Source organism: Cornus florida, unplaced genomic scaffold, assembly GCF_030987335.1.
Source record: "Cornus florida cultivar Cherokee Brave unplaced genomic scaffold, ASM3098733v1 CherokeeBrave_3.0.0_Hap2_Chr04, whole genome shotgun sequence".
Taxonomy (NCBI): domain Eukaryota; kingdom Viridiplantae; phylum Streptophyta; class Magnoliopsida; order Cornales; family Cornaceae; genus Cornus; species Cornus florida.
The window spans coordinates 103630789-103649647 of record NW_026775574.1 but is presented as its reverse complement, the minus strand read 5'-3'; the positions used below and the strand labels follow the sequence as shown (position 1 = coordinate 103649647).

Here is an 18859-nt window from a genome sequence, read left to right as displayed (position 1 = left end):
GAGAGAGGTAATTTTAAATTTAAAATATATGCCAAAGGTTATAACAAATCATTTTTTAAAGTCTAGCCACAAAAGATGTTATTTTTAAAATAAAAGTTAACTGTTATACCATAAAATAATTACAATCGTATAAAATATCGTAATATAATATTGTTATCTTTTTCGTTGCCAATTCTCTCGGATGGTGTGAAATGTTTTCCTTATTCAAATTGAGGCTATTAATCCTAGTTTGACGAATGACGAAGTCGAGTCAGATTTGGCTCCACCTCTACAATTTTATGGTCCATAGCCCTCACAATGTCGAGCTGTGAGGAATGACAGGATCTTCAAGAATATTTGTTGAGATATGATCGAGGTGGTTTCATTGATAAATTATTAGATAGTCTTAGTCTATTAATATTTGATGAATCAATTAAATACAGACTTTTGAATTGAAAAAATAATCCTACAAGAGTGTATTAATAAATTACAAAGTTTTATGATTGAAATTTTTTTTTTGAATTAATCCATCAAATGTCACATAAATCAAAACCATCTAATAATTTCTTGGTTTCATTGGCCTCATTGCATTCATGCTTCAAGTCATGGAGGGGTGCAATATTTCTTGGATTCCTCGCTCTTGTAACAGTGTTGCTCCCTCTTTAGCTCAACAAGTCTTAAATTCCACAAGCTCTGATCTGGTTTGGGATGTGTGGCCAGCATGGCTCCTTTCATTCATTCACTAGGCACTCGGAGTGTTGGGAGGTTTTGGTGTTTCTTTTGTGTTGTTGTTGTTCTCTCTTTTGTGTTGCTGTAAATAAAAATAAAAATAATAAAAATAAATAAATAAATAAAATAAAATAAAATAAAATTCCAGATGAATTTACTTTTAATCCTTTTGACTATAAAAAGGTGACAAGAATGATTTTTGAAACAAAACAGGTGGAATTGATTAATAAATGTTTATTTATTTATTTATTTATCAACATGTATATCAATTAAAGAGGTGAGGCCCGCCTAAGCTGCTCTGATTTTAGCCTTTCCCGATATCCGATGAGGCACCACCCATGATAGTTCAACATAGTTCAGTAAATTACACCCATGATAGTTCAACAGGCAATAAATTATCCCCATGATAGTTCAACAACCTTTTATTTTTATTTTTATTTTTATTTAATTTTTTAAAACACAACCAGATAAGTCAATATCGATGAGAAGGCGAAGCCAAGAATGCCACACCTTCCCCCATTCAACGTCAGAAAGCTGGCAATTTTTCGTGTGGCCATCAATTTTTTGCCGACACACTATTCCTTTTATGACAGAGACATTCATGCAAAGGGAAGGAATCTTGTCGGTGAAAAATTGGGGCTACAACCAGGTCCTTATTGAAGGTGATTGTAAGAAAGTTATGGACTATTCAAAGGATGTAATCTTGTTGCCCATCATATTGGTTAATACTCCTCCGCCTCCAAATAATTAGGTTACTTTAAAAATAATGACTCACATTTTAAAAGTATTCAATTATTTTAGAACGGAGGGAGTAATGCAATATTAAAAATACCATGATTAGTGGTACTAGTTTCATAATGACTTCTTCTGTTCATAGGGGTTTAATATTAAAAAAAATGATGAGCAATTATATAATGAGGGATATAATGAGCGATCGGAGATAAATTTACTAACAGTGCGAATATTTACAGTTAGTTGTTTAATCGAATAATATTTTATTAGTTATTTATGCTAAATATAAATAGGTAGAAGCTCATACTTTCTTATTTATTACATAAATGACCAATTAAAATTACTGTAACTATTTGGTGCAAAAATTATTTTTCAAAACTTAATTAGGTGGGTTATAGGATGATATGATATTTGAGATAACCAAATACTAAATGCGTAATTAAGTTAACTGTTATACCATAAAATAATTACAATCTTATAAAATATCATATTTTAACACAATGAATAATGATAGGTTGACCGAAGAATTAATCCCGAATAAGTACCGAATCTGACGTGTTTTTGTCCACCTTATCTACTTAAACAGTTTTCAAAAAATATTTATTTAACAAATGACAAATATGGCCAACCACGTCAGATTCGGTGTTAATTCAGAAATTTCTTTTAAATTTTTCTATCATTACTCTTGTGTTGTTGTAAAAATTAAAAAATAAAACAAAAAGAAAAAAAGAGAGAGGTTATTCAAGATGAAATTTACTTTTAATCTTTTTGACTATAAAAAGTTGAGAAGAATGATTAATAAAACACGTAGAATTGATTCATAAATGTTTATTTATTTATTTATCAACGTATACAAAAGTGGTGTAAAAATTGAATTGAATTGACTAGTTCTATTTTCCAAATACTAAATTATTTATCATTGAATTGACGAGTTCTATTTTGCAACAACTGTGTCACGTTTATATGGTGCGAAAAATACAAAAGTGGTGTAAAAATTGACGTGGGGTCCACGTATTAAATTACTTACACCAATTATATGTGCTTATGGATGTCGGGGAAAAAAGAAAAATATAGAGACGGCGTGGGAAGTGAAGAAAAAGAATGGTAAAGTGAGAATGAAAATATGTATATAAATGTTGAGTTCAATACATTGAACAAGAAGAAATAGTAATAAGCTTTTTTCTCTTTTCGTTCTTTCTTATCTTTTATGTTTTATATTTCTTGCCCTATAATTGTTCTATATTCATAAAATAGTATCAGCATGAGACTATGTCAATTGAGAAGAAAATTTTATTTTTCTTTCTCACTTTAAAGGGTAAGAAAAATAATTATTTATATTAAACTGTTTTTGTTCATACTTTATATATAATTAAAATTGTTGAGGCTAAAGTCTCACAAATGCTTATTTATTTATTTATATTATACTATTTTAGTTCATTTTTTTTACAAAAAAATAAATTGTTGTGTCCGAAATCTCACAAATATTAAATTATTTATATTTAATGATCTTTGCAAACAAAAGGAAAAAAGTGAATTATTGAATTGACAAATTTTGCAACAATACAATAAAAAAAGCAAGGGGAAATTAGAACTGACATAAATCATAGTATTAAGACATGATGGACTAAATTGAGTGCATTTAACATATTATGTAATTGATGTATTGTTTTAAAATTGAAAGGTATGTTTATTATTCTAAAGTCTCAATGATAATACTGAAGTTGTGTGTCCAAAAGGAACATGTTAAAAGTGTTTTTTTTTTTTTTTTTTTTAACCGAAGGAAAGAGGAGAAAACTTTAAATAGGAAATACCAAAGTGGGGACCATTAACCCTTTTTATGAGATACACAACTTTTCTGTTCTTTTCTTTTTTTGTTTGCTTTGTTTTCCTTTCAAATGAAGAATTTTTTTGATAAAAAATAATAATAGTCACACAACAGTTTTTGAATATTCCAGTTTTCTTCAAACACAACTTGTAGCTTAATGTCAGAGGTCCGGTGTTTTATCATTCGATTTAAAATTTTAAATTATTAAATGGTATTATATCCAACTTTCTATGTGCAAGACACTTTTTCGTTGGGGTTGGTAAATTCCAATTATATCATTTTGAAAACTAGGGGTATTACAGAAAATTACATGCATTTGATTCCTTGAAAGTCTATTGAATCTTTTTGCCTGAATTCTAAAATTCATAGTTTGGATTTTTGCTTTTTATAAAATGTCATGATCGATTTTTGTTAGGTGCAGATAAAAAAATTAAAAAAATGAATAAATGATTTGCTTTTTTGATTTGTGGGTTCATATGCGCAGTTTTGGAGTTTGTGGAGGCAAACTTGGAATAAAATTTGCAAAAGAACAAATTCCACCTTCAATTCGAACTTCTACGTCTAACCACAAATTCAACCTAATTAAAGGACCATTTTAATTTCAAAATTTTTTAGTTCCTGCAATTGAAGATCCCAAAAAGAATAAAATTTACAAATTTAAAACAAGATGAATTTGGAAACATTCAAATTTGGTCCTCAACCTAAAACAATACAAATACAAATACAAATTGGAATTAACTTATCATTTGGTAGTGCCAATCATGGACTGGACCTCTCCAGTACATGAGATGATTTTAATTCTATACTATTCTTAGGAAAATATTTTTAACTTCCAAAAGTACTATTTACTTTTCTAAAATACTGTGTAATTTGGTTGCACTTTTCTAGTCTGAATTATTTCAATAAGTATAAAGTTTTCTTCTTTTTTTTTTTTTTTTTTTTTTTTATAAAAAAAAACACTATAAAGTTTACCTTTTATTATTAACTAAAAAAAGTAGTTTAAAAAAAAAAACACTACAAAGTTTACCTTTTATTATTAACTAAAAAAAGTAGTTAAAAAAAAAAATTATAAAGTTTACCTTTTATTATTAACTAAAAAAAGTAGTTTATATCATGTTTCTCATAACTTCTAAATTGCAAAAAAAAAATATATATATTAAAATCTCAGATAATTCCAAAAATCCCCATGTTCATCAAAGGAATAAGTATTGATAGAGGTAATTTTGTCAAAAAGTTAAAAACTTTTTAATGAAATTATGGAAGTACTTTTACTATATTTTTCTGAATGTTCGGTAATTTTTTTCATTATATAATTTTTTTTTTTTTCTTTTTTTTTGGTTTGGTAATGGTTAGTAGTTATTTGAGAGTGGAAGGAATCGAACATAGAATCAATAAGGTGGAGACACTTTAGACCTGACCCTTTTTATCACTCGCATAATATCGCCACACCTTTTCTACCTTTTACATAAATACAAATGTGAGAGAGTTTTGTTAAAACAGTTACTTCCATAAATACTTGGATATCATTCAACCTCTCAAATTCTATCACATGACAAAAAGAGTTAAAAACACTATATAGAAATTTAATTATAGTCATGAGGTCCAAAATAAAAGAAATCATGTAAGAAAATTACAAAATTGAGTGCTTTTTGTAATTGTGTGTTTATCATGTAACATTGACTTGTGAATGGAATATTTTTCCAGAATTTTTTTTTAATTAGTATTCACACATACTTGTCTCTTTTGAGACTTGAACTTTTGACTTTCCTTTAAAAAATAAAGAGCTGATACCGCTAAATTACTGACCTATTGGTCATTTTTTCAGAACTTTTCACGTAAGAAAGCTTGGTCGTGTAGCTTATGATTACATAAGGGTTATGGATGCCATTGTAGTTGAGTGTGTGGTGGTGTGTGTAAACAAAGTAGTAGAAGTGATAACTTTGGAAGTGACACTGCGCCGGATGAAAAAGACTGACTTTAACATAACGATAAGATTAATCTTTTGTAGTGTATATTTAACCTTTTAAAATCACGTGTATTTGATTTTATTCAAAAATTATAATAGCGGGAGTACTGTGCACTGTGCATACGCAAGCCTTTTTAACATTGCACCTTGTGATGAGGCTAATGACAATGGTGCAGCTGAGATTTACAATGGTTGATATATGGTGGAAGGCATTGTCCATGTATCATCACAACAACATAGTGATGTATGGTAATAACCACACATATTGTGATGGTGGATGTGGAAAACTATGGCCACTGTGTGATTGATGTGGTGACAAGTATGCGTGGATGTTGCAACGGACATTGTGAAATAAAGTGGCTTCACACATAAGAAAGGAAGATAATATTAAACTAAAATCAATCTTTTTGCAAACAAAAAAATTCAAATTTAAACCCTAAAAAATTCCTTTTCGACCCAACATATATATAAGATCAAATCAATCTAAAAAATTATAAAAAGGAAGATAATATTAGGAAAAAAAATGTTTAGCTGTGTTATTCTTGTTCGCTTGATACAAAATTCTAAATCAAATTTTATAATTAAGAGAAAAGAGAGAACTCACTTTTGTTTTATTTGAAAAATGATGAATTGGGAGAATTTTAAAATTAAATTTAAAAATTTCAAAAAGCACACCTACTCATTAATAAATCTTTACATGATGTGAGGCTCAATAATTAATTAAATAATATAAATATACCATGTATAAAGATTTTATACAGAGAATATGTATATAAGTCAAAATTGATAAATCAGATTTTAATCCACTTGTCAAATCAGCACTTTTACCCTCACTGGACCAATTCCAGTGAGAGGCGCATCGGAGAGGATTCCTTTTCTTGGGAGAGGGTGTATCAATTACAGAGGTGAGGCCTAAAAGCTGCTCTGATTATAGCCTTTCTCGAATACCGATGAGGCAATATATTACACCCACGATAGTTCAACAACTTGCGGAGTAAATAATACAGCAGCACAGAAAATGAGTGGTACTAGGCTACTAGCTTCATAATGACTTCGTCTAATCATATGTGTTGAATATTCAAAAAAATGATGACCAATTATATAATTTATATTACGAGGGACCGGATAAAATCTTAACAAGAGTGATATTTATATCGAATTATTTAACAAAAATAATATTTTGTTATTCTTCATGTTAAAAATGTAAAGGGTTTATTACAACATGGAGATTTGTTATATTAACAGGCATATATAAATTTGTCATTTTTTGGACACTCACACGTCCTGTTAGAATTTTAAGCTAAACAAACCCTTAAAAGTTGTGAAAATACAAGATTGCTCTTCAATAAAATATCAATTATTAATCTAAAATATCAAAAAAAAAAAAAAAACCTTAAATGACAGAATTACCCTTTTAAAATAATAGGTTTCTCTCTCTACCCTCACCCTGAAAAAAACCCAAAAAATTTTGCTCTTCACTAATCCTCATCTTCTGCGTAGTCTGACCAATCTTGTCTATGCACACACCCCAATCCATCTTCGTCAAGCTCTTCACCAATCCTCACGAGTTCTACATCAAATGTAAAGTGGTGGTGGCGAGTGTGGCAGGGCTGTGGAGTGGTGGCGGGGCTGTGACGTGGTGGTGGCGAGCTGTGGAGTAGTGGTGGCGGCGGGTGTGGCAGGGTTGTGGAGTGGTGGCGGGGCTGTGGAGTGGTGGCGGGGCTGTGATGTGGTGGTGGTGAGGCTGTAATGTGGTGGTCGTGGGTGTGGGTGTGGGTGTGGGTGTGGCGGGGCTGTGAAGATGAGAGGGAAGAGAGAGAGGTGTTGGTGGAGGTGGTGGTATGGTGATGGTGGCTATGGTGGTGTGCCGCCAGTGGAGGTGGCAACCACTCTCTTCTTCTCCGATTCTCTCTCTCTCTCTCTCTCTATATATATATATATATAGATATATAAGAGGAGATGCTCTCACTCCCAAAACAGAAACTGAAGACTATCACACGCCGGGTACCAAATCTCAAACTGGAAGGGAAGATGAACGCCACTGACTTTGGCGCTTCAGTGGTATCCTTGATGCAGAATTGTTGTTTTTCGACTTACGGGACTTTCGGCCTCCCTGTCGCTTCCGATCTCAATCTTTTTTCCGATTGCCGTTCTTAGTCGGAAATTTGGTAAAGCCCTTATTTGGAGTTGTTATATCGCCACCATCATCGAAATAGAGGACGAACCCCACGTTTCAACCTCGGTACTTAGATCTTCCTGGATGTAGTGTATGTATATATATATATATATATACACATATATATATTCGGTGCACGTATACTGTTATAGTGATGAATGGTAAGTTTGGTTAATTAAAATTAGTTAGAAGGTTAAATTTGTAATTTCAAAATCTCAATGATTTAATTGACAAGTCCAAGGGTAAATTGGTCATTTTTTTAATGTGTCAGTCTATAGTTGGTGTTAAGGGGTGTTTTGTCAATTTTATCAAATTTCAGAGGTCTCATTGTTCAAAAAAGAACTAATTTATATATGTTTGTCAATACGATAAACCTCCAAGGGTATCGCTATAATTAATCCAAATATAAATAAGTAAAAATTTTTTATTTTGTATTTATTATATAAATGATCAATTAAAAATAATAAATCTAACCATTCACTATAAATATTTATAAACATTCACTGCAAGAATCATTTTTTAAAATTTAATTAAGTAACTTATAATGATGACATATTATTACAAATTTATCAAATATTGATAAACTAAAATAAAGTTGTGACGTGATATAATTATTTGATAATATAAATAACGAAGTACTAAATGTGTAATAAAGTTGTTCCAATGCATAGCAGTGTTGATAGAAATTCAGGAGGTTAATCTTCGAGATCTTGCATTTCTAAATTAAATAATGCGTGTGTTATGAGACCGATATACATAAATTAAGAGGAAAAAAATGTGTAAGATAGTTTTTGAAGTCTTAAATTATTAAGTTGTGTTGTATAACTAAAAACTTAAATAATATATTTTTTTTTTAATATTTGAATTTGACTTGGGACGAGAACTCTTTTACACTTATTTACTAGCTTTGTTGAACGAAATCACTATTTAGCAAAGCCAATGAATGAAAAAGTAAATTTAGGGCATTTATATAACTGACAAATTAATATTTTCTATCATAAAAAAAAACAATAAGTGGGGTAAATTGCAAATAATTCTCCTTCGCTATTCATTTTTTGGAACTTAACCCCGTCCCTGTACTAATGTTTTTTTAGAGCTACCTCATTGTATGTATAAGTTGTGTTATCACCGAGTTGTGTTACAAAGTTAAGCAGATTTGTCAGATAATGAGGATTTTACAGATTTGTCAGATCCATTGGTATAGAGGGTAAAAAAAAGAAAGAAAAAAAAAAACAGAAGGGATTGGTTATCTGCAAATGCTGACACTTATATATATATATATATATATTGATTTTGTACCCATAGGGGGTTAATTGCCAAAAAAATGAACAGTACAGGGGCTATCTGTAATTAACCATAATCGGTACTGATTGGTCTGGGTAGGTTCGGTCCTAATTGGTCAGGGGAGATAGGTTATGATAATGCAGCAGCGATTGTTTGTATACCTTTCTCTCTCTCTCTCAAATTTTCACGCATCAACTTTCTCACCCTTCAACTTCCTTGTATATATATATATATATACACGCAACTTTTATCTGCTCCAAATCTCTACCGAAGATTCTGTTTTTCATCCATTATCAACAAAATATCAAAACTCTCCGTCATATTTTCCACAACTTTCTCGCCAACCAAACAGGGACGGACGTTCCAGTAAAGAATATTCTATTTCAAAAGCTTTCTGGTATGATTCTTTCAACTATTTTGCTTCCAGATATTTCTTCTTTAATTTTTCAGAATCTGTCCCATTTATAGTGCAATTTTCTAATTCTAGCTCTTCTGTGTTATATATATATATAGTGAGTGTGTGTGTGTAATGGCGAAAAACGGAGCGAAATGGAGGGTTTCGGGAAGTATATCAATAATTTTATGGAGCTTTGCGTTGGCTTCAATGTGTGTTTGGGCCGAAAGAAGCTTGAAAATGGAAGGATCATCAAGCTATATTGAAATCAGAAAATCGGATTCGGATGATTACTTTGTGAAGTTTGTTAATTTCTTTTGGCAATCAATTCGATCGGGTTACCAACATATTTGGCCGGTAAGTCAAATTTATGATTGATAATTTGCATTACTGTTGTTGCTGATGTGTTTTCTTGTCCTACACTGACCTTTTAATTTCTTCTCAGTAAAAAGCCATTCGTATCAATTATTGATTGATATAAGTCCAAACCACTCTGTACCATTATTGTTGTTGATAATAAATAATACCATATAATAGGTATGACTATCTTAATATCGTTGGACCGCCATTAATACAAACAAGACAAAAACTTTATTTTAATCTAGAGTTAATTGCATAAAAGCTCCTGAACTAATTTTTTTTTTGCACATTATCTATCTATACTATTTTTTAAAAAAAAAAAAAAAATTATTTTTAACAAGTAATCACCTGAAAAGTAAAAATATTTTTGCATGACACCCCTTCATGTTACCAATTTTAATAGTAGGACTTCTTCATAATACTAATTTACCCTTTTGGATTCATCGCATAAAACCCCTTTGAATTATAAGAAATTTACATTACAGGGATAGTATGCAAATTTCTTATTATTCAGGGGGTTTTAAGGCAGTTAAATGGTAAGGGCAATGTACTAGTTATTATTTTCCAGACCATTGGCGTTATTGGCAAACTTTCAATAGCTAAGGGGTTAATTTTATTTGAGGGGTAAATTGTGAATTTTATATTTTCATATTTTCAGGATGGTTTTTTAGCAATTTATCATATATTCTATTTTATTTTACTTTTCTGACAAAACAGAGGTAAAGAGCCAATGAAACAAAGGAAAAAACAAGCACGGCTGTAGTGGGGACACACGCACACGTGACACGAAGACTACTCCCATCCCACTCCACAGGCTTTTTTATTTTTATATTACTCCACAGGCTTCTTGACTAGTCTAGGGAGAGACAAAGACTTGTAAGAACCCAAAAACTAAGCCTTGATTTGCAATTTTAAAAACAGTTTTTTGTTTTTTTGAGCACTGAAAATAAAAAACTGTACAAAAATTGAGGAATCGAACCTTAAACTTGCACCGGAGCCACGTTTTTACCCATATGAGCCAACGCCTTGATGTTGATGTAGGCGCTTAGATTTACTAGGAGAATAGGGTATCTTTGAGGAAATTTAATCCTTGAGCATCATTCTAGTATCTTACCGAAAGACTACAAAGACCCAACTGTGAAATTTGGAATCCTCTGACTGAAGCATGGACAGTCATCTGGACATCTCCCTCAAAAGACACATGTCTGATCTAACTCCCTAGTGCATATGAATCTTCCACCTGAGCCCATAACTGAAAACTGATATCAATTAATTTAACCAAATTTTTTTTGGCAATTTAGCCTCCTTAATGGCATAATCTTGACACCTCCCTCTGGAGGAGGACTCCATATATTAAGGGGAATTAGAATTAGAGATTCAGAGCCAAGCATATTAGGTCCATGAGGTATCTTCTTGTAGGATAGCATCAGGGTTGATGTTGACACTTTTCAAAAATCCCTTGATCATGCCTTGCCCATATTTAATCTATTAGAGCAGCTGGAAAGTTGGATGTTCACAAATTTGGACTACCAAATTGGAGAGGAGACAGAACATACATTATCCTGCAGGTGAAAAAAGGTGATCAACCTGAGTCTGATTCCCCTAAATTACAGAACCACTGCAATTTTGTACGATTGCATATAAAGAACATGTGAGTAGCTTTTTTCTGGAACTATCCACAGAAAGGACACTTTCCTCATTCAACAGGAGTCCTCTCTGCTAGATATTGTTGGAGAGGAAGGCAACCAGAGGAATCCTCCACAATAGAACCTTATTCTTTCAATGCAGCTTGGTTTTCCAAAGGGTCTTTTTTAAAGCTGAGAGCTAACATTGAATAGGAGACTTAAAATTCAATCTCATTCGATCTGGACATTAGATATAGTAATATGATCTGTAGTGTTCTGATCAAAGAGATTTTAGATCAACTCTTCTTTCCAGTGGCTCTATTGGTCCATTAACTGCTCAATTTTTCTGGAGACTTAAAATTTCACTGAAAAAAGAATTAAGGACCAGTCCATTTCGACAGATTTCTATTCCAATAATGAAATAATCCCTTTTGTCATGCTACCTCTGATGGAAAGAATAACCTTTCAAATAATAATATCTGAAGCACGGATCTGCATTCATAAAGGCTTGTGTGCTATATTACTTTTGATGATCCTCACCATTAATCAATTGCCACCCTATGTAGCAACCAGAGCTTTTTTCTGAATACCAAACCTCCTACCACTTTGGGGATACAAATTGAATCCCAATGCCTTTAGAATTGAGCCCCACCAGAGTCTTCACTTTAAATCCAGCTTGTTGCACAAGTATCTTGGAACTAATAATGAAGACATGCCATGAACTGGTAACTCTAAGGCAGTGTATTTGATGAGGATAATTCTTCCTTCAGAAGATAAGAGCGTAGTTTCCAATCCTAGAGCTTGGAATCCAACTTCTTAATGATGCTTTTTTTTTTTTCCCATGATAATAGAGAGGCCTAGTGTCACGGGCCTAGAGATTTGGCGCAGCGGCACGGCCCGTGCGGCACCAAGGCGTTGCTCCAGCTCGCGCAAGCGCCCTGGTCAGCCACCACGACCTGCCCTTCCAAGGATACATGCTGACTGGTTTCGGCCTGCCATGGCTTCGTCAGGGGAACGGCTCCAGCTCCCGACCAGTTTGTGCAGGGATGGCCAACTCCCTTCTTCATAGTCAAGTCCACGACTAGCGACAAGCACCTCGAACTGAACCGAGTCGACCTGCCTGAACTCTGAAGAGGTACCATCCTGTAGTCCTGCACGCCCCTTCCCTGGAACCATTCCCAGTCAATGAATGTTCTTAGCCAACCAGCATGCGTGTCTTCTATGCTCATGGCGTCGTTAGGAATCGGATCGTGACATTCTCCCCCACCCAAATCCTGCGACGCCCTCGTCGCAGTGCGGCGCTGACTCCACTGCGTCCAACATTCCAAAGTCTCTCTCCTCCAAGTGGTATGCTCGCCTGCCCACCATCGCTTCCTTGTACAACCCCTGGCTGCACTCGCCCAATGATAGGGTTTCGGGCTAAAGGGACGCCCACTTCTTCGGGATGCAACCCCACGTTATGCCGCCTTTGCGACACCCCGAGCAAACAAGCGCCCTCCGGCTAACTTGATACCAGCCCTTCACAACGGTTTGCACGCCTTTTGAACTTGCAAGAACTTTGGTGCGCGCGGCCCTTCGGCCATCCGATGCGCGCGGCCCTCCGGCTTCAAAGGACGCGTCTTCATGGGGAGATGGAGGCTCTCCTCCAACAGCATTGATTGCCCACCGACGCTTTAGTGCACCCACTTCATTCTCAAGACCCCCGGATCAACAAGGGGGCACACCTCTGTGCTTTTCCCTAAGTCCTGCTCTGATACCATTTGTCACGGGCCTAGAGATTTGGCGTAGCGGCACGGCCCGTGCGGCACCAAGGCGTTGCTTCAGCTCGCGCAAGCGCCCTGGTCAGCCACCACGACCTGCCCTTCCAAGGATACATGCTGACTGGTTTCGGCCTGCCATGGCCTCGTCAGGGGAACGGCTCCAGCTCCCGACCAGTTTGTGCAGGGATGGCCAACTCCCTTCTTCATAGTCAAGTCCACGACTAGCGACAAGCACCTCGAACTGAACCGAGTCGACCTGCCTGAACTCTGAAGAGGTACCATCCTGTGGTCCTGCACGCCCCTTCCCTGGAACCATTCCCAGTCAATGAATGTTCTTAGCTAACCAGCATGCGTGTCTTCTATGCTCATGGCGTCGTTAGGAATCGGATCGTGACACTAGGCTAGGTATAAATCATCTTTCTTTCCCTGATATCACCTATTTGACCTCTCTGATGGCATCCTTTGTAGCATTGCTCCTGCAGAAAATTGCTGATTTATCTTTGTTTACCTTCTGTCTAGACCAGGCTTTGATACAGCTTCAGCTTCTTCATGGAAAGGTTTACGGAAACCAACAAATCATCTAAAAATATCAGATGAGAAATATCTTGACACTACCCAGCTATCTCAATCCCATGGGAAGAACCTTGCATCTCTTATCTAGAAATCGATCTGGATAACACCTGTGAGCAAAATAGAAAGGAATTGTGAAATGGACCATCCTGCTGGATACTTATCTGAAACCGAAACTTGTCCACAGGGCCACCATTTAAGACAGATAAGGAAGCTGCTGATATGCATTGGAAAAATCAGTGGCAGCAGAATTGATCAGGAAATCCAAAAAGTAGTGCTATCTAAAATCTTTCTGTTAGGATTAAATGTGCCTGGGTTATAAACTTCTTAAATAGGGGTCCAGTTTTGTTGTCAAGAACATTAGAATATGACCTTGTAGGCTACATTACACAAGTAGAATCTGTGGTAAAAGGCCATACTAACTTTCGGGGACTTGGGAATTAGTATAGCGACCAATAATTAAACCCTGAAGCATAGAAATTAAATCCTTGACAACTGCATGACAATATGATTATTAAATATAGTAGACATACTATGAAGCCCTGACACTTTTAGTGGAGGCATAGAGAAGATAACTGTTTTGATTTTCTCATATATAGATGGGCATACCATATAGTAATTGGTTACTTTAACTGTGGTCTTACTTCATGCATTTATGTATTAATGCATATATATGTACACACACGTAGACATTTTAATTGCATACTTTAACTGTGGTCTTACTTCATGCATTTATGTATTAATGCATATATATGTACACACACGTAGACATTTTAATTGCATATATGTGTATAATCTACCAGCAGATATGTAGAGGTATATAATAAATGTACGAGAAAGGATGAGTTTATGTAGCTGAATTCAAGTATGTCGGATAAGACACCTTTGTGTTTATTTAAGCTTACAGAATACATATATGCATATATACTCGTGTACATGCTTTTGTACTTGGGAGTATTTCAAAGTTTTGTTGGTTGAACTTGTTGTATTTATGTCATAGACATTTAATGGGATGTCTATTGTGTTCATCTTCTTTTTTTAGATTAGACATATAATTTCCAAACTCTGGAATTGATGGAAATTTAATTGTGCTCAATTGCGGGATTTTGGTTTACAGGAAATGAAATTTGGGTGGCGATTTGTTGTGGGTACCATATTTGGATTCTTTGGAGCGGCATTTGGGAGTATAGGTGGTGTTGGTGGTGGTGGAATTTTTGTTCCTATGCTTGACCTAATTGTTGGGTTTGATCCGAAATCATCGACTGCTATATCAAAATGTAAGAGAAAAAAATCCAAGCAAGTGTTCCCAAATTATTTTTTTTTATAGTTTTTAACCAACTTGAAAGGACGGACCTGTTCACATTGACTTATAAAAATGGGGCGAAGATAAAGAGAAATTATAAATGTAATGTAACTTCTTTTCTCATTCTGAAAATAGAATGAAATGAATGAATTGACTAAGGACTCATGTTCTGGACTCATTATGACAGTAGAAGAAAGGACTGTTCATGAAATTTTCGGATATAGAGCACGGAATAATGAAATTCCTTGACTGCAGAAAACTGATAAACTACCCTGATATGGCACCAACTTCTTTTGGACTGAATGAGTTGTCATGGCATTATAGAGAAATTTAAATGACTTTGAACTGTGGAAGGTAGTTGAGAGTTTCAGTTTCAAAACCATGCAATTTTCCTGCATTAAGCTTTGTGAAATTCTTACCCATTTGAAATCAATTCACATAAATGAAGAAAAAAAAATTGTTATTTCTTTTAAAAATTAATATTCTGCATTATGTTAGTCCCCTCTGGTGTAGTTGTAGTATTCATAGATTCTGTTTGTTTTTGGTCAGGTATGATCATGGGTGCAGCCGGCTCCACTGTTTACTACAATCTTAAGCAACGGCACCCTACGCTTGATATTCCAGTCATTGACTATGACTTGGCATTACTTGTCCAACCAATGCTCATGCTGGGGATTAGCATTGGAGTTGCTTTTAATGTTATTTTTGCAGACTGGATGATCACAATTCTGCTAATTGTTCTCTTTACTGGTAGTGGTTGATTGTATTTCAATCATTCTTGATATGCTTTCTGCGCCAATAAGACTTGACCTTTTAATTGTGATTTGCAGCCACATCAACTAAGGCCTTCTTCAAGGGTGTTGAAACGTGGAAAAAGGAAACCATAATAAAAAAGGTTATCACAAGTTTCATGCACTTTAAGTGTTAAGGCATCGGAAGCATAATAGAAATGAAATTATCAATGTTGTTTGAAATAATATCTGAAATTATTTTCATTGCTGATTTCTTATATATGACATTATATTTTGTTATTCATTACTGTTTGTATGTTTACTTAAATTTATTAAAGAAAGAATGGAGCAAAAGGGGGTTGCATTTATGTTATTATCTATGTTCTCATGTAATATATGTTTCTATGACCAAATCTTAATTTTTCCATTCTGAATACCAAATCTTTCCTTTTTCAGGAGGCTGCAAAGCGTTTGGAAGGTGATGGTGATTTAATATGCTGTTCACTCTATAATGATAACACTATAAGGGACAACTTGCTCATAATTTTTTTCTCTGCAATGATTACATATATACATAATATTCTGTAGGTAATGATGGAGAAAAAGCAGAATACAAGCTTCTTCCTGGTGGCCCGAGCAATGGCGATCAAAAGGAGACCAAGGCTTCTGCCGAACCAGAGGTGAGCCTGCTCTCAGAAGCTGATTTCAATTTCCATTTCAAATCTGATACATATAACCATTCAGGTCACTCTACTTGAGAATGTTAGCTGGAAAGAACTTGGGCTTCTCGTTTTTGTTTGGCTTTCATTCCTTGTACTGCAGATTGCCAAGGTCTTCTTCTTCTTCTTCTCTCCTCCTCCTCCTCCTCCTCCTCCCTACAGTTATTAATTTATGGACTCACTGTTTATATATTTGCTTGTTGGAAACAGACTTATACTGCTACTTGTTCAACAGCATATTGGGTATTGAACCTGTTGCAGGTACCTTTTACTGCTATGATAAATATATATAGAGAGAGAGATCATTTAATTTCCTAATTTATATGCACATAAACTATAGAACTGAGCCCCATGGTGGAGACTTGATTTCGGAACACTGTCAAAATGATTATTGAGCTTGACCAATTTTTAAATGGTTTTTCAAGCATCTGTATGAAACTTATTTTTTCAATGTCCTGCAGATCCCAGTTTCCGTTGGAGTATCTTCGTATGAGGCAATCAACCTGTATAAGGGACGGAGAATAATTAAATCGAGAGGAAATGTAGACACTAACTTGCAAGTGCGCCAGCTGATTGTCTACTGCTCCTGTGGTGTACTGGCTGGTGTAGTTGGAGGACTGCTTGGTGTAGGTGGAGGATCTATTTTGGGTCCACTATTTTTGGAGCTGGGAATCCCTCCTCAGGTGAGTGTGTCCTTTTCAATAGGATACAACAAAAGTCGGAAAAATAATAGAAAAAAAAATAAAGGTTGTAAATTTGTATGTTAACATTCATGTTGGCTATCATCATAGCACTAAGAAACAGGTTAGACATCTATTTGCCCCCCTCACTCAATATCCGGGTCCGTCCCTGGTTACCCCCACGGGGTTAGCTTATTTGGCATAAGGCCTCTGGACATAACTCATAGTGCACACTGATACAAAGTTTCCAACGTGTAGAGATCAAAAATTCCAAATCTAGATGTTGAAATCTTAAAGAAAAGCAAAATAACCATGATATTTAGATGGTTTCTTTTTTCTTTTTCTTTTTTTCAGTAGGTTATTTAGATGGTTTCTTGTTTTACATTAACATTGAAAACATTTGCTACCTAGAATGGTCTTAAACTTTTTGAAAACTCATGGCAGGTTTCAAGTGCTACAGCCTCATTTGCAATGATATTTTCCTCGTCGATGTCTGTTGTAGAATATTACCTTCTGAAACGATTTCCAGTTCCGTATGGTAAGTTAGTAAACCAATGCTGAGATAATTTCAATAGATGAATCCTTTTATTCCCTAACAAATAAAATTGTGAGTCCATTTGCATCTGAACATAATAAGGATTGAAGTTCATCTATTTTTTTTTTGGGTAAGTAATTCATTTAAAATTTTAATGCACCAACTACATTTGCATGTTTTTTGCAGCTCTCTACTTCATTCTCGTATCAATTATTTCTGCCTACATTGGGCAGCATGTCATAAGTAAACTGATCATTATATTGGGAAGGGCATCTCTGATCATCTTTGTTCTGGCTGGCATTATCTTCATTAGTGCATTCTCACTAGGTGAGCATTGATTTTCCCAATTGGTTGGACAGGTGAAATGCATTCTTTGTAGACCCTAGACTTGTCGAACTGAATGGGTCTACAATGTTTTATTTTATTTTATTTTATTTTTTATTTTTTTATTTTTAAGGAACGTACTCTAAATCGATCTCTAAAACGATTTCACTTTTGTTTTACAGGTGGGGTTGGCATAGTGAACATGATTGTGAAGATTCAGCAAAATGAATACATGGGTTTTGAGAACATATGCAAGTTTGATAATTAGTATTATTAATTGTTGATGATGAATGACAATAATTGATTCTATTGTATGCCATGACGTACTAGTATTGTTTTTCTGTATGAAATTTATGTGCTGCTGGGTTTCTCAGAGCAGATGCAGAATAAAAGCAGTAAAAAGAGTATTTTCTGGCTTGTATTGTATTAACTTCTTTGTTTGTGTTCTAAAGCATAGACCGGCACTTTCAAAGAACACAAGTGCTTTACATTTTTTCCTTATTTTTGCTTCTAATATTCTGTGGAAATATATATTTTTTGTATATTTTTTTTTAGACAGAGTGATGGATTCTTCCATCAGAGAGAAGAAAAATGGTCTAGTATTCATATTTATTGTGTGTAGTTTCAGTTTTGCATAAACCTAGCTTTGAAGGTAAAGGAGTCTGTTCATGTTATAACAGCAGCATAAGGGCTTTTTTCCAACTATTTGGAGTCGGTTGTATAAATTTGTTGTTTCATTCGCTCTAAGACTATAACTTCAGTTATATCACATGTCATCATATCTTTCCTTACCAACTCTACTTATGCTAATTTTGATCTTCTCCTTTCCTTAGTTACCCTCAACGTGAACCATGTACAGTTACCGGCCTTCTTTATACATGTTGAAATCATCTTAATCGATTTTTTCTTGTGTGATCTCTAATGTGTGCTCCTTCAACCACTTTTCTGATGTTCATTTCTAATTCTATTATTTCTCATCTTATCACACATTCATTTCGACATTAGTATTTTTGCCATGCTCACTTAGTGCATGCAATGTCCTTAGCTGCCTATCAATTTTTTTATTTTTATTTTTTTCTCTTTTTTAACGATATATATATATATATATATAGGTCTTTTAGTTTAGTTACTATCTCCAATTTTTATTTAAATTATTTTAAACAAACC

General features: G+C 34.3%; 1 protein-coding gene across 1 annotated transcript; it reads left to right on the top strand.

Annotated features, from left to right (window-relative positions):
• Positions 1–8815: 8815 nt before the first annotated feature.
• LOC132304385 (sulfite exporter TauE/SafE family protein 3-like) lies at positions 8816–18109 on the top strand. The gene is made up of 13 exons (XM_059802039.1): positions 8816–9088; positions 9205–9442; positions 14518–14677; positions 15253–15453; positions 15534–15598; positions 15891–15912; positions 16023–16114; positions 16179–16265; positions 16364–16414; positions 16615–16836; positions 17278–17371; positions 17555–17695; positions 17875–18109. Exons 1-13 carry the CDS (start codon positions 8823–8825, stop codon positions 17958–17960), a joined length of 1725 nt encoding a protein of 574 aa, XP_059658022.1. The 5' UTR covers positions 8816–8822; the 3' UTR covers positions 17961–18109.
• The last annotated feature ends 750 nt before the right edge of the window (positions 18110–18859 follow it).

Bases quoted from the DNA above. Each gene is read 5' to 3' on its own strand.
- LOC132304385 (XM_059802039.1), top strand. From the start codon at position 8,823: ATGATAATGCAGCAGCGATTGTTTGTATACCTTTCTCTCTCTCTCTCA. The intron at 14,678-15,252 runs GTAAGAGAAAAA...GTTTTTGGTCAG, and splicing joins ATCGACTGCTATATCAAAAT to GTATGATCATGGGTGCAGCC. The intron at 15,454-15,533 runs GTAGTGGTTGAT...TGTGATTTGCAG, and splicing joins GCTAATTGTTCTCTTTACTG to CCACATCAACTAAGGCCTTC.